This window comes from Rhipicephalus microplus, chromosome 1 (assembly GCF_043290135.1).
Source record: "Rhipicephalus microplus isolate Deutch F79 chromosome 1, USDA_Rmic, whole genome shotgun sequence".
NCBI lineage: Eukaryota > Metazoa > Arthropoda > Arachnida > Ixodida > Ixodidae > Rhipicephalus > Rhipicephalus microplus.
This window is the reverse complement of record NC_134700.1, coordinates 16,239,631-16,257,516: the sequence shown is the minus strand read 5'-3', so window position 1 is coordinate 16,257,516 and position 17,886 is coordinate 16,239,631. Positions and strand designations below refer to the sequence as shown.

Here is a 17,886-nt window from a genome sequence, read left to right as displayed (position 1 = left end):
TCTGTCCATGCGTCCGTCCGTGTGTTCATCTAGAGAACACTCAAAGTACCGTCATCTCGCATATGCTGTTGCACATAGCCGCTTTACGTGTCCGTCTACTTGTCCGTCCGTCTGCTGTCTGTCTGTCCGTCCGTCCATGCGTCCGTCCGTGCGTCCATATAGAGAACACTCAAACTACCGCCATCTTGCTTCCCCTTTAGCACGTAGCCGCCTTACGCGTCCATCTACCTATCCGTATATCTGCTCGTCTGTCTGTCTGTCCGTCCATGCGTCCGTTCGTGTGTCCATCTAGGGAACACTCAATATACCGCAATCTCGCATACCCTGTGGCACATAGTCGCGTTACGTGTCCGTCTACCTGTCTATCCGTCTGCTAGTCTGTCTGTCTTTCTGTCCGTCCATGCGTCCGTCCGTGCGTTCCTCTAGAGAACACTCATTGTACCACCATCTCGCATACTCTCTTGGGCATAGCCACTTTACGCGTCCGTATACCTGTCCGTCCGTCTGCTGGTCTGTCTGTGTGTCCGTCCATGCGTCCGTCCGTGCGTCCATATGGAGAACACTCAAACTACCGCCATCTTGCTTCCCCTTTAGCACATAGCCGCCTTACGCGTCCATCTACCTGTCCGTCCGTCTACTAGTATGTCTGTCTGTCCGTCCATGCGTCCGTTCGTGTGTCCATTTAGAGAACACTCAATATACAGCAATCTCGCATACCCTGTGGCACATAGTCACGTTACGTGTCCGTCTACCTGTCTATCCGTCTGCTAGTCTCTCTGTCTTTCTGTCCGTCCATGCGTCCGTCCGTGCGTTCCTCTAGAGAACACTCAAAGTACCAGCATCTCGCATACTCTCTGGCGCATAGCCACTTTACGCGTCCGTATACCTGTCCGTCCGTCTGCTAGTCTGTCTGTGTGTCCGTCCATGCGTCCGTCCGTCCGTGAGTCCATCTAGTGAACACTCTGAGTACCGCCATCTCTCAACTCGCAAAACCTGTGGCACATAGCCGCTTTACGCGTCCGTCTACCTGTCTGTCCGTCTCCTAGGCTGTCTGTCTGTCCATCCTTGCGTCCGTCCGTGCGTCCAACTAGTGAAAACTCCAAGTGCCACCATCTCGCATACCCTGTGGCACATAGCCGCTTTACGCGTCCGTTTGCCTGTCTGTCCGCCTGCTAGTCTGTCTGCCTGTCTGTCGATTCATGGGTTGTCTGTCCATGCATCCATCCAGTACACACTCCAAGTACCACCCCCTCACGTACCCTGTGGCCCATAGCCGCTTTACGCGTCCGTCTACCTGTCCGTCCCTCTACGTGTCTGTGTTTTCGTCCATGCGTCCATCCGTGCATCAATCTAGAGAAGACTCAAAGTACCGCCATTTTGCAGACCCTGTGGCACATAGCACTTCATGCATCCGTCTACCTGTCCATCCGGCTGCTAGTCTGTGTCTTTCTGTCCGTCCATGCGTTCATCCGTGTGTTCATCTAGAGAACACTCAAAGCACCATCATCTCGTATACCCTGTGGCACATAGCCACTTTACGCGTCCATCTACCTGTCCGTCCGTCTGCTAGTGTGTCAGTCCGTCTGTCCATGCGTCCGTCGGTGAGTCCATCTGGTGAACACTCCGAGTACCGCCATCTCGCATACCCTGTGGCATAAATCGCCGCTTTACGCGTCCGTGTACCTGTTCGTCCGTCTGCTAGTCTGTCTGTCTGTTCGTCCATGCGTCCGTCTGTGCATCCATCTAGAGAACACTCGAGGTACCGCCATCTCGCATACCATGTGGCACTGAGCCGCTTTACCCGTCCGTCTACCTATCCGTCCGTCTGCAAGCCTGTCTGTCTGTCCATTCATGCGTCCACCCGTGCGTCCATCTAGCGGACACTCCAAGTACCACCATCTCGCATACCCTGTGGCACATAGCCGCTTTATGCGTCCGTTTACCTGTCTGTCCGCCTGCTAGTCTGTCTGCCTGTCTGTCGATTCATGGGTCGTCTGTCCATGCATCCATCCAGTACACACTCCAAGTACCACCCCCTCACGTACCCTGTGGCCCATAGCCGCTTTACGCGTCCGTCTACCTGTCCGTCCGTCTACGTGTCTGTCTGTGTTTCCGTTCATGCGTCCATCCGTGCATCAATCTAGAGAAGACTCAAAGTACCGCCATTTCGCAGACCCTTTGGCACATAGCACTTTATGCATCCGTCTACCTGTCCGTCCGGCTGTTAGTCTGTGTCTTTCTGTCCATCCATGCGTCCGTCCGTGTGTTCATCTAGAGAACACTCAAAGCAGCATCATCTCGCATACCATGTGGCACATAGCCACTTTAGGCGTCCATCTACCTGTCCGTCCGTCTGCTAGTGTGTCTGTCCGTCTGTCCATGCGTCCGTCTGTGAGTCCATCTAGTGAACACTCTGAGCACCGCAATCTCGCATCTCGTATAGCCTGTGGCACTTACACGCTTTACGCGTCCATCTATCCGTCCATCCGTCTGCTAGTCTGTCTTTGTGTCTGTCTGTTTGTCCATGCGTCCATCCGTGCGTCCATCTATATAACACTCAAAGTACCGCCATCTCGCATACCCTGTGGCATATAGCCGCTTTACGCGTCCGTCTACCTGTCCATCCGTTTGCTAGTCTGTCTGTCGGTCCGTCTATGCGTCCGTCCATGCATTAACTCAATGTACCACCATCTCGCATACCCTGTGGCACATAGCCACTTTACGCGTCCATCTACCTTTCTGTCTGCCTGTTAGTCTGTCTGTCTGTCTGTCCGTCTATGCATCCGTCGGTGTGTCCATCTAGAGAACACTAAAAATACTGCCATCTCGCATCTTTATACCCTGTGGCACATAGTTGCTTTACACGTTCGTCTATCCGTCCGTCCATCTGCTAGTCTGTCTCTCTGTCCGTCCATGCGTCCGTCCGTGCGTCATTATAGAGAACACTCAACGTACCGCCATCTCGCATTCCCTGTGGCACATAGCATTTCACGCATCTATCTACCGGTCCATCTGTCTGCTAGTCTGTCTGTCTTTCTGTCCGCCCGAGCGTCCGTCCATGCGTTCATCTAGAGAACACTCAATGTACCACCATCTTGCATTCCCTGGGGCACATAGCCGCCTTACGCGTCCGTCCACCTATCCGTACATCTGCTATTCTGTCTGCCTGTCCGTCCATGCGTCCGTCCGTGCGTCCATCTAGAGAACACTCAATGTAGTGCCATCCCGAATACCCTGTGGCACATAGCCACTTTACGCGTCCGTCTACCTGTCCGTCCATCTGCTAGTCTGTGTCTGTCCGTCATGCGTCCTTCGGTGTGTCCATCTAGAGAACACTCCAAGTACCGCCATCTCGCATCTTTACATCCTGTGGCACATACTTAATTTACACGTTCGTCTATCCGTCCGTCCATCTGGTAGTCTGTCTGTCTGTCCGTCCATTCGTCGGTCCGTGAGTCCATCTGGTGAACACTCTGAGTACCGCCATCTCGCATCTCGTATAGCCTGCAGCGCTTACACGCTTTACGCGTCAGTCTATCCGTCCGTCCGTCTGCTTGTCTGTCTTTGTTTCTGTCTGTTTGTCCATACGTCCGTCCGTGCGTCCGTCTATAGAACACTCGAGGTACCGCCATCGTGCGTCCGTTTACCTGTCTGTTCGCCTGATAGTCTGTCTGTCTGTCTGTCCATGCGTTCGTCCGTGCGTCCATCTAGTGAACACTCAAAATACCGCCATCTCGCATCTTTACACCCTGTGGCACATAGTTGCTTTACACGTTCGTCTATCCGTTTGTCCATCTGTTAGTCTGTCTGTCTGTCCGTCCATGCGTCCGTTCGTGCGTCATTACCCTACTGAAACGTTCCGTATGACATCTTACTGTAAATATATGGACTCGGTAACATTTCCTTATGATACATACGGAAAAATATATGGAGTTTCATGGAAATGTACGGAAGTTGTATGGCTTTTACGGAACGCTTCTTATGGAGTATAAGGAAGGATAAGGAAATTGTATGGCGTATACGGAAAGGTTTTTATGGAGTATACGGAATGATAAGGAAAATGTATGGCATATATGGAAAGCTTTTTATGGAGTATATGGAAGGATAAGGAAAGATAAGGAAACTTATGGAGCATACGGGAGTTCATGATGGAAGATATGGAAGGATAAGGAAAGTGTATGGAGTGTACAGAAGCTTCCATAAGGAAAATGCAGAATGTAAGGTCTTACGGAAATATACAGATTTTGTAAGGTGCTTACGAAAATGTGCAATAGTGTATGAAAGGCATGTGAATTGTTGCATAAATGTGGAAACTCTACAGTTGTTGTCACATTTTAAGCAGGAAATCCGAGCTCTATAAAATTATAAATGGATGCACAGTGACATATATAGTACAAAAGAATAACGCAGGCTAGTCTGTGTTGTCAGTCACCGCTGTTCGCCCTTTTCCAGAATGAATACAACTTCTGCAGATGACCAGGTGCTAAAGTCTGTCACACGGAAAATGTGTCATTCACAAGGAATGACAATAACTGTCATTTTACTTGCATGCTGTCACACGAAAACAAATCAAGCAAAAAAAGCATAACTTCAAGGGCTCGTTTTTTGGTAGAAACAATAATAATGAGAACTAAATTCAATGTGAATGAACTTGTCAATAATAATGAAACTGTTCTCATTAACACTGGCAAAGAGAAATGTCATTTTAAAATATCGACGATGAGCTTAGCTCTCCTGAGCACCGACAAAAGAAATGAAAATCTATGAAAACTAATTGCATGTAGTCTAAAAATAATTTTTTATTGATAGTATGTGCTCCTACAATATAAATACAGCTATACACATTTTGCCACAGCTTCACGACAGAAACGAGGTAGGGGCAGAGGAAGTGGTCAGAAAAATAATTAAGTATGAGAGCACAACTGATATGTACAAACACATAATGGTGCTTATCACTGATGCACGGATGGTCGTGTATAGAGCTGGGTCGTTTTGAGATTTTCAAAAGCATTGTTTCAGACCACCATGCAGATTACGCTTCAATTGTAGTGCTACATAAGACACAACTTATGGGCCAGCTTTAATGAATAAGAAGATTATAGGTTAAACAAATGCTTTAAAATATATCATATCATGGCTGCATGGACGCATACAAGCTATGCAAAGCGCAATAAAGTGAGGATGCATGAGCTTCTCTTGATGCTTCAGTTCTACATAGATGCTTCAACTGTGCTGCAAAGAAATTTAACCAATGTCTGTGTGTGCAACATTGTCTATTTTAAACTATCTATATGTATATATAAAATTCCTACTGCGAGTTAAGCTACGTAGCACTCCATAACTCTTCCTTTTATTAAGGGCAATTTTTCAAACAATCAACATTATTCATTTTCTGTCTGATGACTTCGTGCCCGCAAATCTTGGTTTGGCTCGATCACAATTGTGCAGCCCTTATTTTGGAGGAATCAAAAAACATCAACCAAAATATATTTTGGAACTGCTTCTCGGTGATATTGCCTTCTCTCAACTGCCACAGCTTGAGATGAGTCATATAGCAAGTCTCGCGCATACCTAGGGCCTACCCTTGAAGAAACTGGTCCGGCTGTGAAATGCTCAGTTTTTTCTCAAATAAATTTTTTGGTTGGAGTTTTCTCACTTCTCGAGTCCCGTCACAATCAAGCAGACCAATTGTTCCCCTTAGTCCTTAATTTTGTTATATTATGAAATAAAAAGAAAAATTAATAATTAAAATAAAAATACTAATAACTGTTGCGCAAAAAACACAGTCCCACATACGTACTTGAACGCAATATTGCTTTTATTTTGTTTTAGAACCTAAGGCATTAGAAAAGATAGCAGTACAATAAAAACGTTGAAAAAAAACAAAAACAAATTAAACTTGGCGGGACTCGAACCTGCGCCACTGTGTTGTGCTCGCGTACGTGAACTGAGTGCGTTAGCTTGCTGAGCTATTCGCGCTGTAGGTACCCAAGAGTTTAAGTTATGTATATAAATTTGCTTTTTACACGCTATGTGTTGGCATACTTATGTACGGTATGCGCTCGTATCTATTGTTGTGTGCATATGTTTTGGGATTGTATATACGTCACATGCTTTTCGCATGTCTTTCAACTATAGATTGCTGCCCCGCCGCGGATGAAAACAAGTATTTTTACACCCACACACAAGCTTGAGCAGTTGAAGGTTGTTTCCCGGGGCTCTCTTGCGATTGAGTCGGCCACCACAGGGAATTAGAGTGATACGCCATTAATCCCTGCATCTAGCTGTATTCCACTTAGTAGCTCTATCGCTTGATGACAAATCGAGCGCGGGGCGCGACGCTATTGCGCACGACCATGCCTCGCGTAGCGGCGACATCAGCTGATTGCGCCGGCCGGCTTGCTTCGATTTGCTTCAGAGCAAAGAAATGTCATACCTTGAAAGATTGCGTACTGCACTGTGTCAAAATGTTACTGCTTTGTAGCCATCCTATGATTCATTGAGAATCGATAACTCTGATATCACTACTGTGGAGCTTTGCGTCGGCGGCACGCACCGAACGTGAAACCGCACTACGTCTGTCGTAGAAGCAGTAGGAGGCTGTCGTCTGCTAGAACAAAAACAAAACAAAGACCTTCGAAAATATTCATAAGTTGTAACTTGTTTTTTGAATAACCGTTTATCACTTTTAAAGTTATTTTGCCAGATAACAAACTTTTTTTTCAGTTTATAGCAGCGACAGATGTTTTTTTTATTTTCCTCACACAGATATCCAAGTCAAATCCATTCACAGCTAAAGCCTCATGTTGTTTGTCTTCTTTGTTTCTGTGGGCATGCCGTTTCGGTGCGTGTCTCATGTGTTCGCGCTGCTACACACGAGAGCACGAAATGTTAAATTTACGCAAGGAAGCGCCGTTCCTCGTTCGTGTGATGTGCTAAGATTGCGCCCTATTCCCGCGGTTGTTCGAGTGCGGATCAAGTGCGAGTCGTCCAAGGAATCGGCGGGTTGGGCGGGCGCTCGAAGGACTCCGAGATGACGGCTGACGCCTGTGGTCGCTTCCCTCAGGACAGTGTGAAAGAAACTAAAGGTAAGGGGGACACTTTTTTATGTAGACCAAGTATGCCACTCAGTGCGAGTGTGTGTTGCTGCACTCGAACGAGGCGTCGTGAAACGGCAACCTTACGCGCCTTTGCGAGTGCGGTTGCCGATTCGCTTTGACAACGCTAACGCCAGCAGAGCCATGGCGCATCGGCGCGGCCTTACTGGAGCTAATTCGAGACAACTGCGGCAACATGCATGTGTATGGTGATCGATTTTTTCACATGTGCAATGTAGTGAGGCAGACGCACACGGCGCTTGCTGCGTTGTTGATTAAACGAAGCCTGCAGTGCCATTTGATGCAAAGCAGCATTTCGTTTACGTTCGCGGGCGATACAATTTGTAACTTGGCTCGATTCACCTAGCCAACCGCCTAAGTGGGTTGATTAGCATACGTTCACGGTAGAGCGTTATTATGCCCCTAAACAGTGGCGTGTGCTTGTTGAAAGATATAATGTGTGTGCCTAGTGTAGAGAGAGAGAGAGAGGTGTTCGTGCAATCTGCATGTGTACCTGCAAGACGCCTTTGCTTGTAACTAATAATGTATCGGCCAGCACCTACATTGTACGCCTGACTTTGAAGAAAACTTCCATGCACAATGTGAGATTTTGTAATCTGCCAGAGTTGCTTTTTATAAAATAATACACTGACAGCATGTTCAAAATATGTTTCGCTGCTGTGTGGCAGGGGTGCGGTTATCACGCTGTTGTGTAGTTGCTGATGCAAGCACTTATAGTTTTGATGCGTTAATATTTATCATCTAACTCATCAGGTGTTTGGCTGTTTCAGCACAAACAAGGCAAAGAGAGAAGAAAGACGGGTAATGACAGGACCAGTGCCGACTTTTGTTTGCAGGAGAATATCCATGTTGGTGTATTTATTGTGACAGCCTTTCTGTGTTGCTTTTTTGCCCAATTTATGCAACAACACAGTTGTCAGCAATATGAGAGAGAACACTGAATTTAGCTTTTAAAGGTCATGGTGACTAAATGCCTAGTAACTCACAGCACAAAGTAACAACAAAAGACATCAGTATGATCAATGTGGATGAGTGAAGTCTTGCATCTAAAAAATATATTGTGCAAAATGGTGCCTGAGTAAGAAACCTCTCTATGTTTGCAAATAGTGTGACGTCTCTTCGAGCACCGTGCCAGCCATTCCCTCCCTCTGTGCAAGGGCTGGTTGGCAAGGAAGTTGTTTGTGACGTTCCTGATAGACCACTGAGATGTATGCGATTCTAAACCTGTAGCCTAATATATACGTAATCTTTTGTGCAGTTACATCGCTGCATCTGACACCTACAACTTATTTGCATATTTACATTGCTCCCTTAGGACCTAACACACAAACTTGCTGTTTGCATTGTCACTTCATGAATATCGAGCGGTAAAGGTACTGAGTATATGTGAAACAAGAATCTCTGCTTATTACATGAAGAAATATGAGGCCTTCGATAAAACGAGTTATACCTTTATTGAGCTTGCGTACTTGTCGGGGCGATTCATACATGCAGCTTCAGCAAATGGTATCTTCCAGCCCGGTGACCTTGCAATTTTTTTCTGCACACAGCGCAAACACCGAGATGTATCCACTCGCAGATGGTCACGTCAAGTGCATATTTACCTTGACTAAAATGTCGAATCAAGTTTTTTCATCGACTGGTCCCTGCCATGAGTGCTAGCCTTCGCAAACAAGACACATTGTTATTGACACTGCACACACCACACTCAGTATTCTCAGTTGAACCGATATTCTCAATACCTTTCAATGCACACTACATGCCGCAATCAACAGTGCACATTTTTGAAGACTATGCCGCTGTTGCTCGCACAGGCCACCACGTGTGTTCACTTCTTCAAGATAAACAGACAGCGTGGCAAATATTTTACCACACAGTTTACCACACAGCTGGATGTTTGCTGACACATACTACAGCTAATGTCGACTTTGTAACGTGAAGTGTAAGCTTTGAAAAATTAAAACTTGCCCCAAACACCGCACGACTGTACCGGGCTGAGCCACCAGCGGGAGTGTTTTTCCAGCCACACCTTTTACATGTGCCAGTGACATCATGCTGTGACGTACCTCGGTAGGGGCCTATCGCTGCATACTTTATGTGAATGAGGGTCCTGTTAGTGAAAGCAGGCATTGTTGATTTCGTAATTTGTTCATGCCCAACTGGACCTTCATTTGCACAAGTTGTCTGACTGATATTCAGGCAAACTTTTGTGTAATAAATTATACAGTTGGCAGTCTGTGCTTGCCCCATACTGTTGTTACCGGTGTTTCTTGTTGTTACTTTGCACTGCTCATTACTACTCACCTACACATACTAGCCTATCTTGCCGCTGTTTTGGACAAGATGCAGCAGGCAAGTGCGATAGTGTTCATAACGCTAAATTCTCGAGCATAATTTATCGTTTCATATTCAGTTAGTTGCATTCATATCAGTACATTATAAGAAATCATTGATTAAACATGAATCCGTGTTCCTTTACATAATGCTCACAACTTTTATATCAAATGGAATGGTGTTTATAAAAAACATGGGTTTTAGCTAAACTTCATGCTCTTTTCTCGAAGAGCTGACAAAACACTATTGCATGATTACTTGCCATGAATTGGACTGTGTTCTAAATACATTGCAATTCATCACCGAACTGCCAGTGCACTTCACATTGGGGGAACATTTAATAACCACGGATTGATTAATTAAGAACGGAAAGAAAGAAGTGGCAGGCCGGGATACTTGATACTGGCATCCGTTTTGCTACCCAGCGCATTATCATGCAAACTTCCTATAGAGTGGTTATGCGTCTTGCATGTGTGTCTGTTAACCAAGAACTTTCGGTAGAACTATATTTATCTTACAAATGGTTGCAGGACTATGGAGGCTGTAGGGCTGCTTAGGAATGGTGGAATCCCTGGACATGTGGTCAACCTTGCTGCATCAGCTCCTTGGTGTTTTCACGGCATCTTTACAGATGTGTTAGGTGAGTAAAGCAAGCAGGTTTCAACACAAGGAAAAGTATAATATGGCAGCACCTCTTGTGTGTGCCTTACATCCCAAGTATATCAAATATTTATCTTGCCTTGTGGCCTGTAATTTTTAAAAAGACACTTCTTTTTGCTTTATATTTGAGTCTTGATGCTTCGACAGCAATGTATTTGTGTTTTACAGCAAGTGTTCTTGAACAAATAACTGATCTCAATAATGACAAAACACCCTTCATACTTGGTCCTTAGCATAAGCTAGCCCTTATCTGTAGCAGATTCAATTATTCATTTTTTGCTAGGATGATAATGGGCAAGTAGCAAAGGCAAGTTCAGATTGGAGTGGTCGGTGACGTCTGTTTAGGCTCTGCCATATTGCTTTGCAACCAGAGTTACTTGTGGCCACATATACAATGAAGCCACATGACGTGCATTCTAAATGAGATTACCATATCACATTTTACTGCATCTTAGTATGTTCCAAACAAATGCAGAGATCATTTGCTTGCCACTATTAAGGGATCCTAAACCAACACAAGGTGGAAATTTAGTCGTGGTTTTGCAGCTGTGTATGACTCTACAATTGATACATGGCCGTGATAATTTGTCTATATGTTGTCGCAATAGTAATGTTACACACATTGTACGATACGAAAGAGGTCCTCGCTTATTTCGCTTTTTTTCGCTATGCTTCTTTCTTGTCTCTTCTTGCCATGTGCTCCTCCTCACTGTACAAGGAGCAAGAGCAGTGGGCATACAAACACGTATTTAAAAAAATGTTGTAAGGTGAGCACTGAGAAGCTGAACACTTCCAAAAGGCTCAAAGAGGTAAAGGTATTGTTTCTAGCTACTTTTTGGGCACCCATAGCTAGTTGTGCTGCTGCAGTTAAAAAATAAGTTAAATGTTAAACATTAATTGGAGATGGTTTGGCACCCATAATTGCAGTTACATACAGAACTAGGTTTCAATGCGTAAGCAAAATCTGTTTACTCTAAATCAATCCTAATGATATCTGAAATTCAGGAAATATACACAGAAAAGCTCACGAAAAGGCTAAGTGGTTGCCCCTTGAATGTGAAGGAGATACCCTTCTTCTAAAAGGTCAATAGACAGTCTAGTAGTCTGGATATTATATGCAATATAAAATATTCTGGTGTGGTGCTTTTCATGCATGTTATAATGAGAGGGGTTTTTAATGGAACTGTTGTCACTTTGCCCTGCATTACTGAAATTGTTCACATAGTTATAATACATGAATCACTTTATGCCTTTTGATTTTATGCAAATGGTTTGCTTACCCAGTCGGTTTAACTTGATTTGGATAAAATCATGAATGCTCTAAAATTTTTTTTACTGTGTGTGCAACATTGTCCATTTTAAACTATCTATATGTATATATAAAATTCCTACTGCGAGTTAAGCTACGTCATCATCATCATCATCATCATCATCATCAGCCTGACTACGTCCACTGCAGGACAAAGGCCTCTCCCATGTTCCGCCAGTTAACCCGGTCCTGTGCTTGCTGCTTCCAATTTATACCCGCAAACTTCTTAATCTCATCTGCCCACCTAACCTTCTGTCTCCCCCTAACCCGCTTCCCTTCTCTGGGAATCCAGTCAGTTACCCTTAATGACCAGCGGTTATCCTGTCTACGCGCTACATGCCCTGCCCATGTCCATTTCTTCTTCTTGATTTCAGCTATGATATCCTTAACCCCCGTTTGTTCCCTAATCCACTCTGCTCTCTTCTTGTCTCTTAAGGTTACACCTACCATTTTTCTTTCCAGCTACGTAGCACTCCATAACTCTTCCTTTTATTAAGGGCAATTTTTCAAACAATCAACATTATTCATTTTCTGTCTGTTGACTTCGTGCCCGCAATTCTTAATTTGGCTCGATCACAATTGCGCAGCCCTTATTTTGGAGGAATCAAAAAACATCAACCAAAATATATTTTCAACTGCTTTTTATTTTTAAAATACGCGACCATTGATGTGAACGCAGTTGGTGGCGTGCTTGATTAATCCTTCACTATCACCACTCTAACTACACCTGCTACAGTGCATAGTGTGACAAAAGTAATGGTACTTAACATTACTGGCAGCATACACTTTTATGTCTCAAAATAGGTTAAAAAGCCTGGTAAAAATGTGTGTACGTTTTTTTTTCGCTCCAACTAAATATTCTGGTCTACTCAAAGTAGCTTCCACTCTTTTAAGTTCCTCAAACTTTTAGGTGTTCAAAAGAAGTATCAATGCCATATACTTTCTTTGTCAGCCTACTCACCACTCTAATAATGAAAATTACCCGACAACATTAGCCAGTAAAATAAAGGGATGTTATAAAAAGTAATGTCAATTCAATTGTCAAAAAACGTTGCCAAGTTACGTTTTTGTTCACTGTTCTTTTCACAATTTTGTTAAAGTTACTTTTGATAACATCCCCTATAGTTTGTTTGGCATCATTTTCTGCTAGTTCTCATTATAATGTGTTCAACAAAGACAACAAACCCTTAAATTTATAGTTCTTTCCTTTACTCATGAATCTGAAACAGTGAATCTCAGTAATCTTAGCGGTGTGTGACTTGTTTTTTTTTTTGATCAGTTGTGCATGTGTTCAAGTACATGCATTTAGGTGGGAGGGCGAACTATTGCCTCCTCCTGTGACTAGCAGATTTTCTGAGAACGGACAGATGCATAATGCTGCCAAAGAAGTATAGGAATATTGGAAGTAATCGTAACGTAATTGCAATCGTAATGTAATTGCCAGTAGGCAAAAAAAGGTGTCCCACACTCGCCATAATGGTAACAGGCAGCGCTGACTGACTCTTCCATGTATAAATGCACATATATACCGTACAAAATGGAAGAAGGATAGCCGCCATGGTAGCTCAGTTGATAGAGCATCGGACATGTTATTCGAAATTCGCAGGCTCGGTCCCTGTACAGGGCAGGTTATCTTTTTTCTTCCTGCCCCGCCACGGTGGTCTAGTGGCTAAGGTACTCGGCTGCTGACCCGCAGGTTGCGGGTTCGAATCCCGGCTGTGGCGGCTGCATTTCCGATGGAGGCGGAAATGTTGTATGCCCGTGTACTCAGATTTGGGTGCACGTTAAAGAACCCCAGGTGGTCAAAATTTCCGGAGCCCTCCACTACGGCGTCTCTCATAATCATATGGTGGTTTTGGGACATTAAACCCCACAAATCAATCAATATCTTTTTTTCCTTCTACTTTTCTTTCTTCACAATTACAACACTTCTATTCTTCTTGAAGACTTTCTGGTGTAAAAAAGGTACCTTATAATCTGAAGAGGCAAACAGAATGTGCCAGTGTACGAGTTAGCTCTTGTAGTGGTTACAAGTAAGATATGTTTTGAAGAATAAATCATTCTGCCACTTGCCTAAAGAATGGCTACAGGACATGGCGCTGGATGCACTTTGTTATTTTTGAATCAAGCTATCTTGTATTCTATTTTTATAAATTACATGGAATACACATGACGGTATCACACACTTTAACGCCACAAAGATTATGCAGCGAACAATGTTAAAAATGCGAAATTGCATAAGGATAAGGCGAAAACTGCACCCTCAGCGAGAATGTACAGAAAGCACAGGGTGCAGGCGTCATTCTTTCTGCCCGTGCTCTTCAAGTGCGAGCTGTTTTCACCTCGTTCTGACCAACTAACTAGATTGAGATGTGTTGTTATAGTGCAAGAGGATGCTCCACGGGAAACTAGGTTTGTCTCAAAGTCTGTGTGTTTCTTTCAACCTATATGGTGCCCAGTTGAAGAGTTCATGCAGACCAGATCGTGTAAAACAGGACCGTGTAAAATGGACCGTGTAAATAAAATGAAATGGACCATGTAAATAAACAGGATCGTGTAAAATGTCGTTTTCGTGTGCAACTGTAGTTGTGGTTGTGCTGAATGACCTTTCTTTATATACACTACATAACAAACTTGCTTCTTTAGAGTCGAGTGCATCTTCGGATCGATTGTAAATGTTTACATATGCGAGGCCTTAAGTTTTATAAGAAATTTCTCAGTGTGCCACGAGGAAATGTGTGTTCAGCGAAAATTTGTATATCATTATATACAACTCTTAAAGCCTCGTCTACAGCTTTATGCAGGTTGATTTTGAGCAGAAAACGAGGAGCGGCAGCAGCCCCCAGAAAAGAGCAAGCACCCTCCAAGCTTCCGAAGCTCTCTTCGACAGAAACAGCAAGGTCACTGTGTGGCATTGAAAACCATTGCAAGGAGTGCCTTATCAGTACACTGTGCTGCTCTTTCATCGCAGAAGACGAAGTTGACCACTCCAGAGGAACTTCACGCTGTGTATTGTGAGTGCTTCAGTGGTTTTGTTTTTGTCCAGCCAGCAGTTAAGAAATCATGTGTCAGATTCAGCCAGGATGGCTAGAGGGAGTCGGGCAAGCATGTTTGGACATTTGTCTAGCCAAGTAGTGCCAATTTTCGCACTGGTCCTGTTGGAGTTACTGCCACAATCACAGAAGCTACGTCACCTCTCTAAATGTACAGATGTGTCGGGGAAGATTAGCTGCATTAGGTTTTTCTATAACTGATAGCTGCCAACATTCTTCATTATACAGGAGTTTTGTTCCTCACTTATGGGCGTAAAGCCCTCTACAGAAAAAATGCAACACGTCTACTTCCAGAAGACTCCAAGGCCCTACTTGTAGGTTTTTTCGGCTTGTATCATAAGCACCTCGTTTGGGATACATGAACATTTTATAAACATGTACAGTGAAAATTTTGGGTGGCTGGTCGTTTTGTCGTTATCTTGTTCCTCGAAGTATTCTTAAGCATGTTGTGCATTACGTTGTAAATCTGGTTCTTGTGCATAGAAGACATTACGAAGTTTCAGGCTACAGTATAAAAAGCCTGGAAGCAAGCTATCAATAATTTTTTAACAGAGTTGCTTAATCTGATACATGATACATCACTAAACTTTCGTGCGTATTCATCAATGTAAGCTCGTCTTAGTGTTATCCAAAATGAAGATGTGAGTCGACAGATGGAAACATCTAGTGGGGTAATCAGGGTGAACAGTAGAAGTGCTTCAGACAGGCTGGCCGATGTTGCGATAGGAGGACCTATTTTTTAGAAGTCACCTTGTCATCCTTGGCGTGTTAGTTTAAATGGGGTCAGTAATGACATCATCTTTTGGTATAGGTGTGTGTGCCTGTTGGAAATGTTTGTCTGAAAAAAAAACTATAACGCAGAAGAGTGCAGCCCTTGCTTCTTTTCAAGTTAGGTTGCGCTGATACAAAGTGTTCTCCTGTTGGAGGTTGGGGGTAAGGGAAGCAAAAAAAAAGATAAATGATAGAAAAGAAGAAAAAAGAAGAAAGAAAAGGGGAATGCAAAGTAAAAGTAGTGCTACACTGCTCCTACTTTGCATCCCCCTTTTCTTCTTTTTTATCCCTTGTTTTCTTTTTTCACCTTTTTGTTACATTTGCATTGTCCCATCTTGTACATGAATCAATGACACATGGCTTTGCTATAGCAAAGATGCCTATGTGGTGTTGGATTGAACAGTGCATTGTACTTCATTTAGTTAATTACAGACTGATCAGTCTTGAAATAAGTGCTTCCTGTCTATCACCACACATGTTCAATTGAAAAGTTTGTGCTTGGCTCTTAGTATGCTGGTATATAGCTTGTGTCTTGGACTACTCAAAATGAATGTTATTTTGCTGCTGTTTATGGTAATGAATTTATCCAACATGAAAATATCTTGCCTTGTGAACTTTGTTGGACCTGCCTTTCTTTTTCTTTCCTATGCAGGCATTGTATGTGAGGGAGGCAGTAACAGAGAGGTCATAGCTTGAGCTTCGGAAGAATAAATGCTGGCAGTGAGGCAATTACGCATCAAACATCCCAGCCATTTTGCCAACCGTCCTAAATGTGTTTTGAAAAAGAAAATATTGTGCTCGTTTACTGTATTTTTCTGAAAACAGCAAAATGCTAAAGTATATTGCAGAGAACAAAATATTAGGCAACGTTTATGCCTTCTGGACTTCCCAGGATGTCGTCTGGGTGTTGTTTGTAAAAAGTAAAGTGTTTCAAAAATACTGCCTCTTCTACACCAAATTCGGTCTTGGTATTAAGTAAAGGTGATTGTGTGTAGTGCATGAAGCTCAGTAATATTAGTGCAATTTTTTCGCCTCATCAAAAGCAAGGAAGCAGTTCTCTTTATATGGCAAGTTATATGATTACACTTTGTCTTAAAGTAGAAACGAATTTTTGAAGTTTTCTTATGATGGCTGTTTTCTGCATTTGATGTACGACAGCTTCCGTTCCGAAGTTCCCCATGACCCTCAATAGGAGACTTAAAAACTCATTTTCCTCATTTAAACAAAAATTGTAATGATAATACTTGCCATGTAACAAGAACTGTTTATTTGCTTTCAACTTACATATAAAAGTAATTTTCAATTAGACAAACACACAGCTCAAATTGAATCTCAATGTGGACAAAAACGATTATATAGTGATATTTGTAATCTGGACCTAACATTATTTTTTTTCGTAAAATATAACTTCTGTGCAGTGAGTATTTGTGGCTCAAATATTCATACAAAATGCAGTATTGCCATACAAGAAATGCAAACGATAAACAGTTTGGCTGAATTCTTCAAAGCCTATGTAGCAGAAAAATTGCACTAATGTTACTTGACTTCAAATACTTTAAGAAGCATCTTTACTTAATATGTAGATCAAATTTGATATGGCTAGAAAAAGCGGTACTTTGAAATTTTTCTCACAAATAACACCCGCACGACATTCTGCGAAATTCTGAAGGTACCCACGTGACCACTACTCTTTTCTCTTCAAAACATTTCTGCAAATAACTATTTTCAGAAGAGTAAATTACCATCATTTTTTAAACTATACATCTGTGATGGTCGCCAGGCAGTATGGTTTGTATGTTTGGTGAAGAATAGCCCAGTGCAAAAAACAACAAATGGCTGAGCATCCTTTGACGCTCGGGCAATTTCGAAAGCATTTGTTTGTTAGCAGCAATTCAGTTAAGCCCTTGTCTTTATGCTTAGGCCCAGAAACAAAACACAAGTAACTAAATTAGTCCTAAGAGTCATGTAGTCTCACTGTTCCAAGGCTTGTGGAGCCTAATTTAGTGCAAGCTTCACCATTTTTAAAAAATTCAGATTCAACCAACAGGTTTTGGAGGCGCAGTGCATTTTCAGCTAACTTGTTTCACACCAGTTACTTAGATAAAAAGCGGAAAATAGAGGTAAAAATACCATTTTAAAGGCATTGTAGGTTATAACAAAAAGGACTGCTGTCTTTTTTTGTGTGGTGCTTTGCCTGAACGCCGAGCTTTTTGTGGTATAGTTCATTGTCTAGTGAACATAGGCCTTAAAAACTAACATTAGCCATGTTGAGATTGATTTCTTGGTTATAGTCATAGTAGCCATATAAATAATTATGACTTCAAACTTGATTGTTCTTTTGAAGATTTTTTCCTTGCATAATGATATTTGAGAGTCTTAGTCAATTTTGTTATAAGAAAATGTGATGTCATAATAGGGTCACATTTTGTAGAGTCGTTCAGTTCTACCTTACCTTTTACATTCCTAATAGAGCAGTTATTTTCAATATCGGTATTTAAAATGGAATGAGCACGCTGTATGTAGTAAGGTGTAAGCACTTACAGATAGCACATGCACCCAACTTTTCTGTTGGCAGTTTATTTCTGTTATTCTTGATTTATATCTGGGGTTTCACGTCCGAAAACCACTATATGATGATGAG

At 42.8% G+C, this 17,886-nt stretch overlaps 1 protein-coding gene across 3 annotated transcripts in view; it reads left to right on the top strand.

Annotated features, from left to right (window-relative positions):
* The first annotated feature begins 6,810 nt into the window (after positions 1-6,810).
* LOC142802193 (uncharacterized) overlaps positions 6,811-17,886 on the top strand; it is a 31,094-nt gene continuing 20,018 nt past the window's right edge. For 2 of the 3 annotated variants that reach the window (XM_075887584.1, XM_075887588.1), the window contains exons 1-3: positions 6,811-7,088; positions 9,983-10,092; positions 14,216-14,435. Coding sequence is in view for 2 of the 3 variants with exons in the window: in XM_075887588.1 (XP_075743703.1) it covers positions 9,987-10,092; positions 14,216-14,435 (326 nt within the window). In the remaining variant the exon portion in view is untranslated. Of the gene's footprint in view, positions 7,089-7,923; positions 10,093-14,215; positions 14,436-17,886 lie in introns of those variants that run through there. The other variant, XM_075887593.1, reaches the window with a different exon arrangement.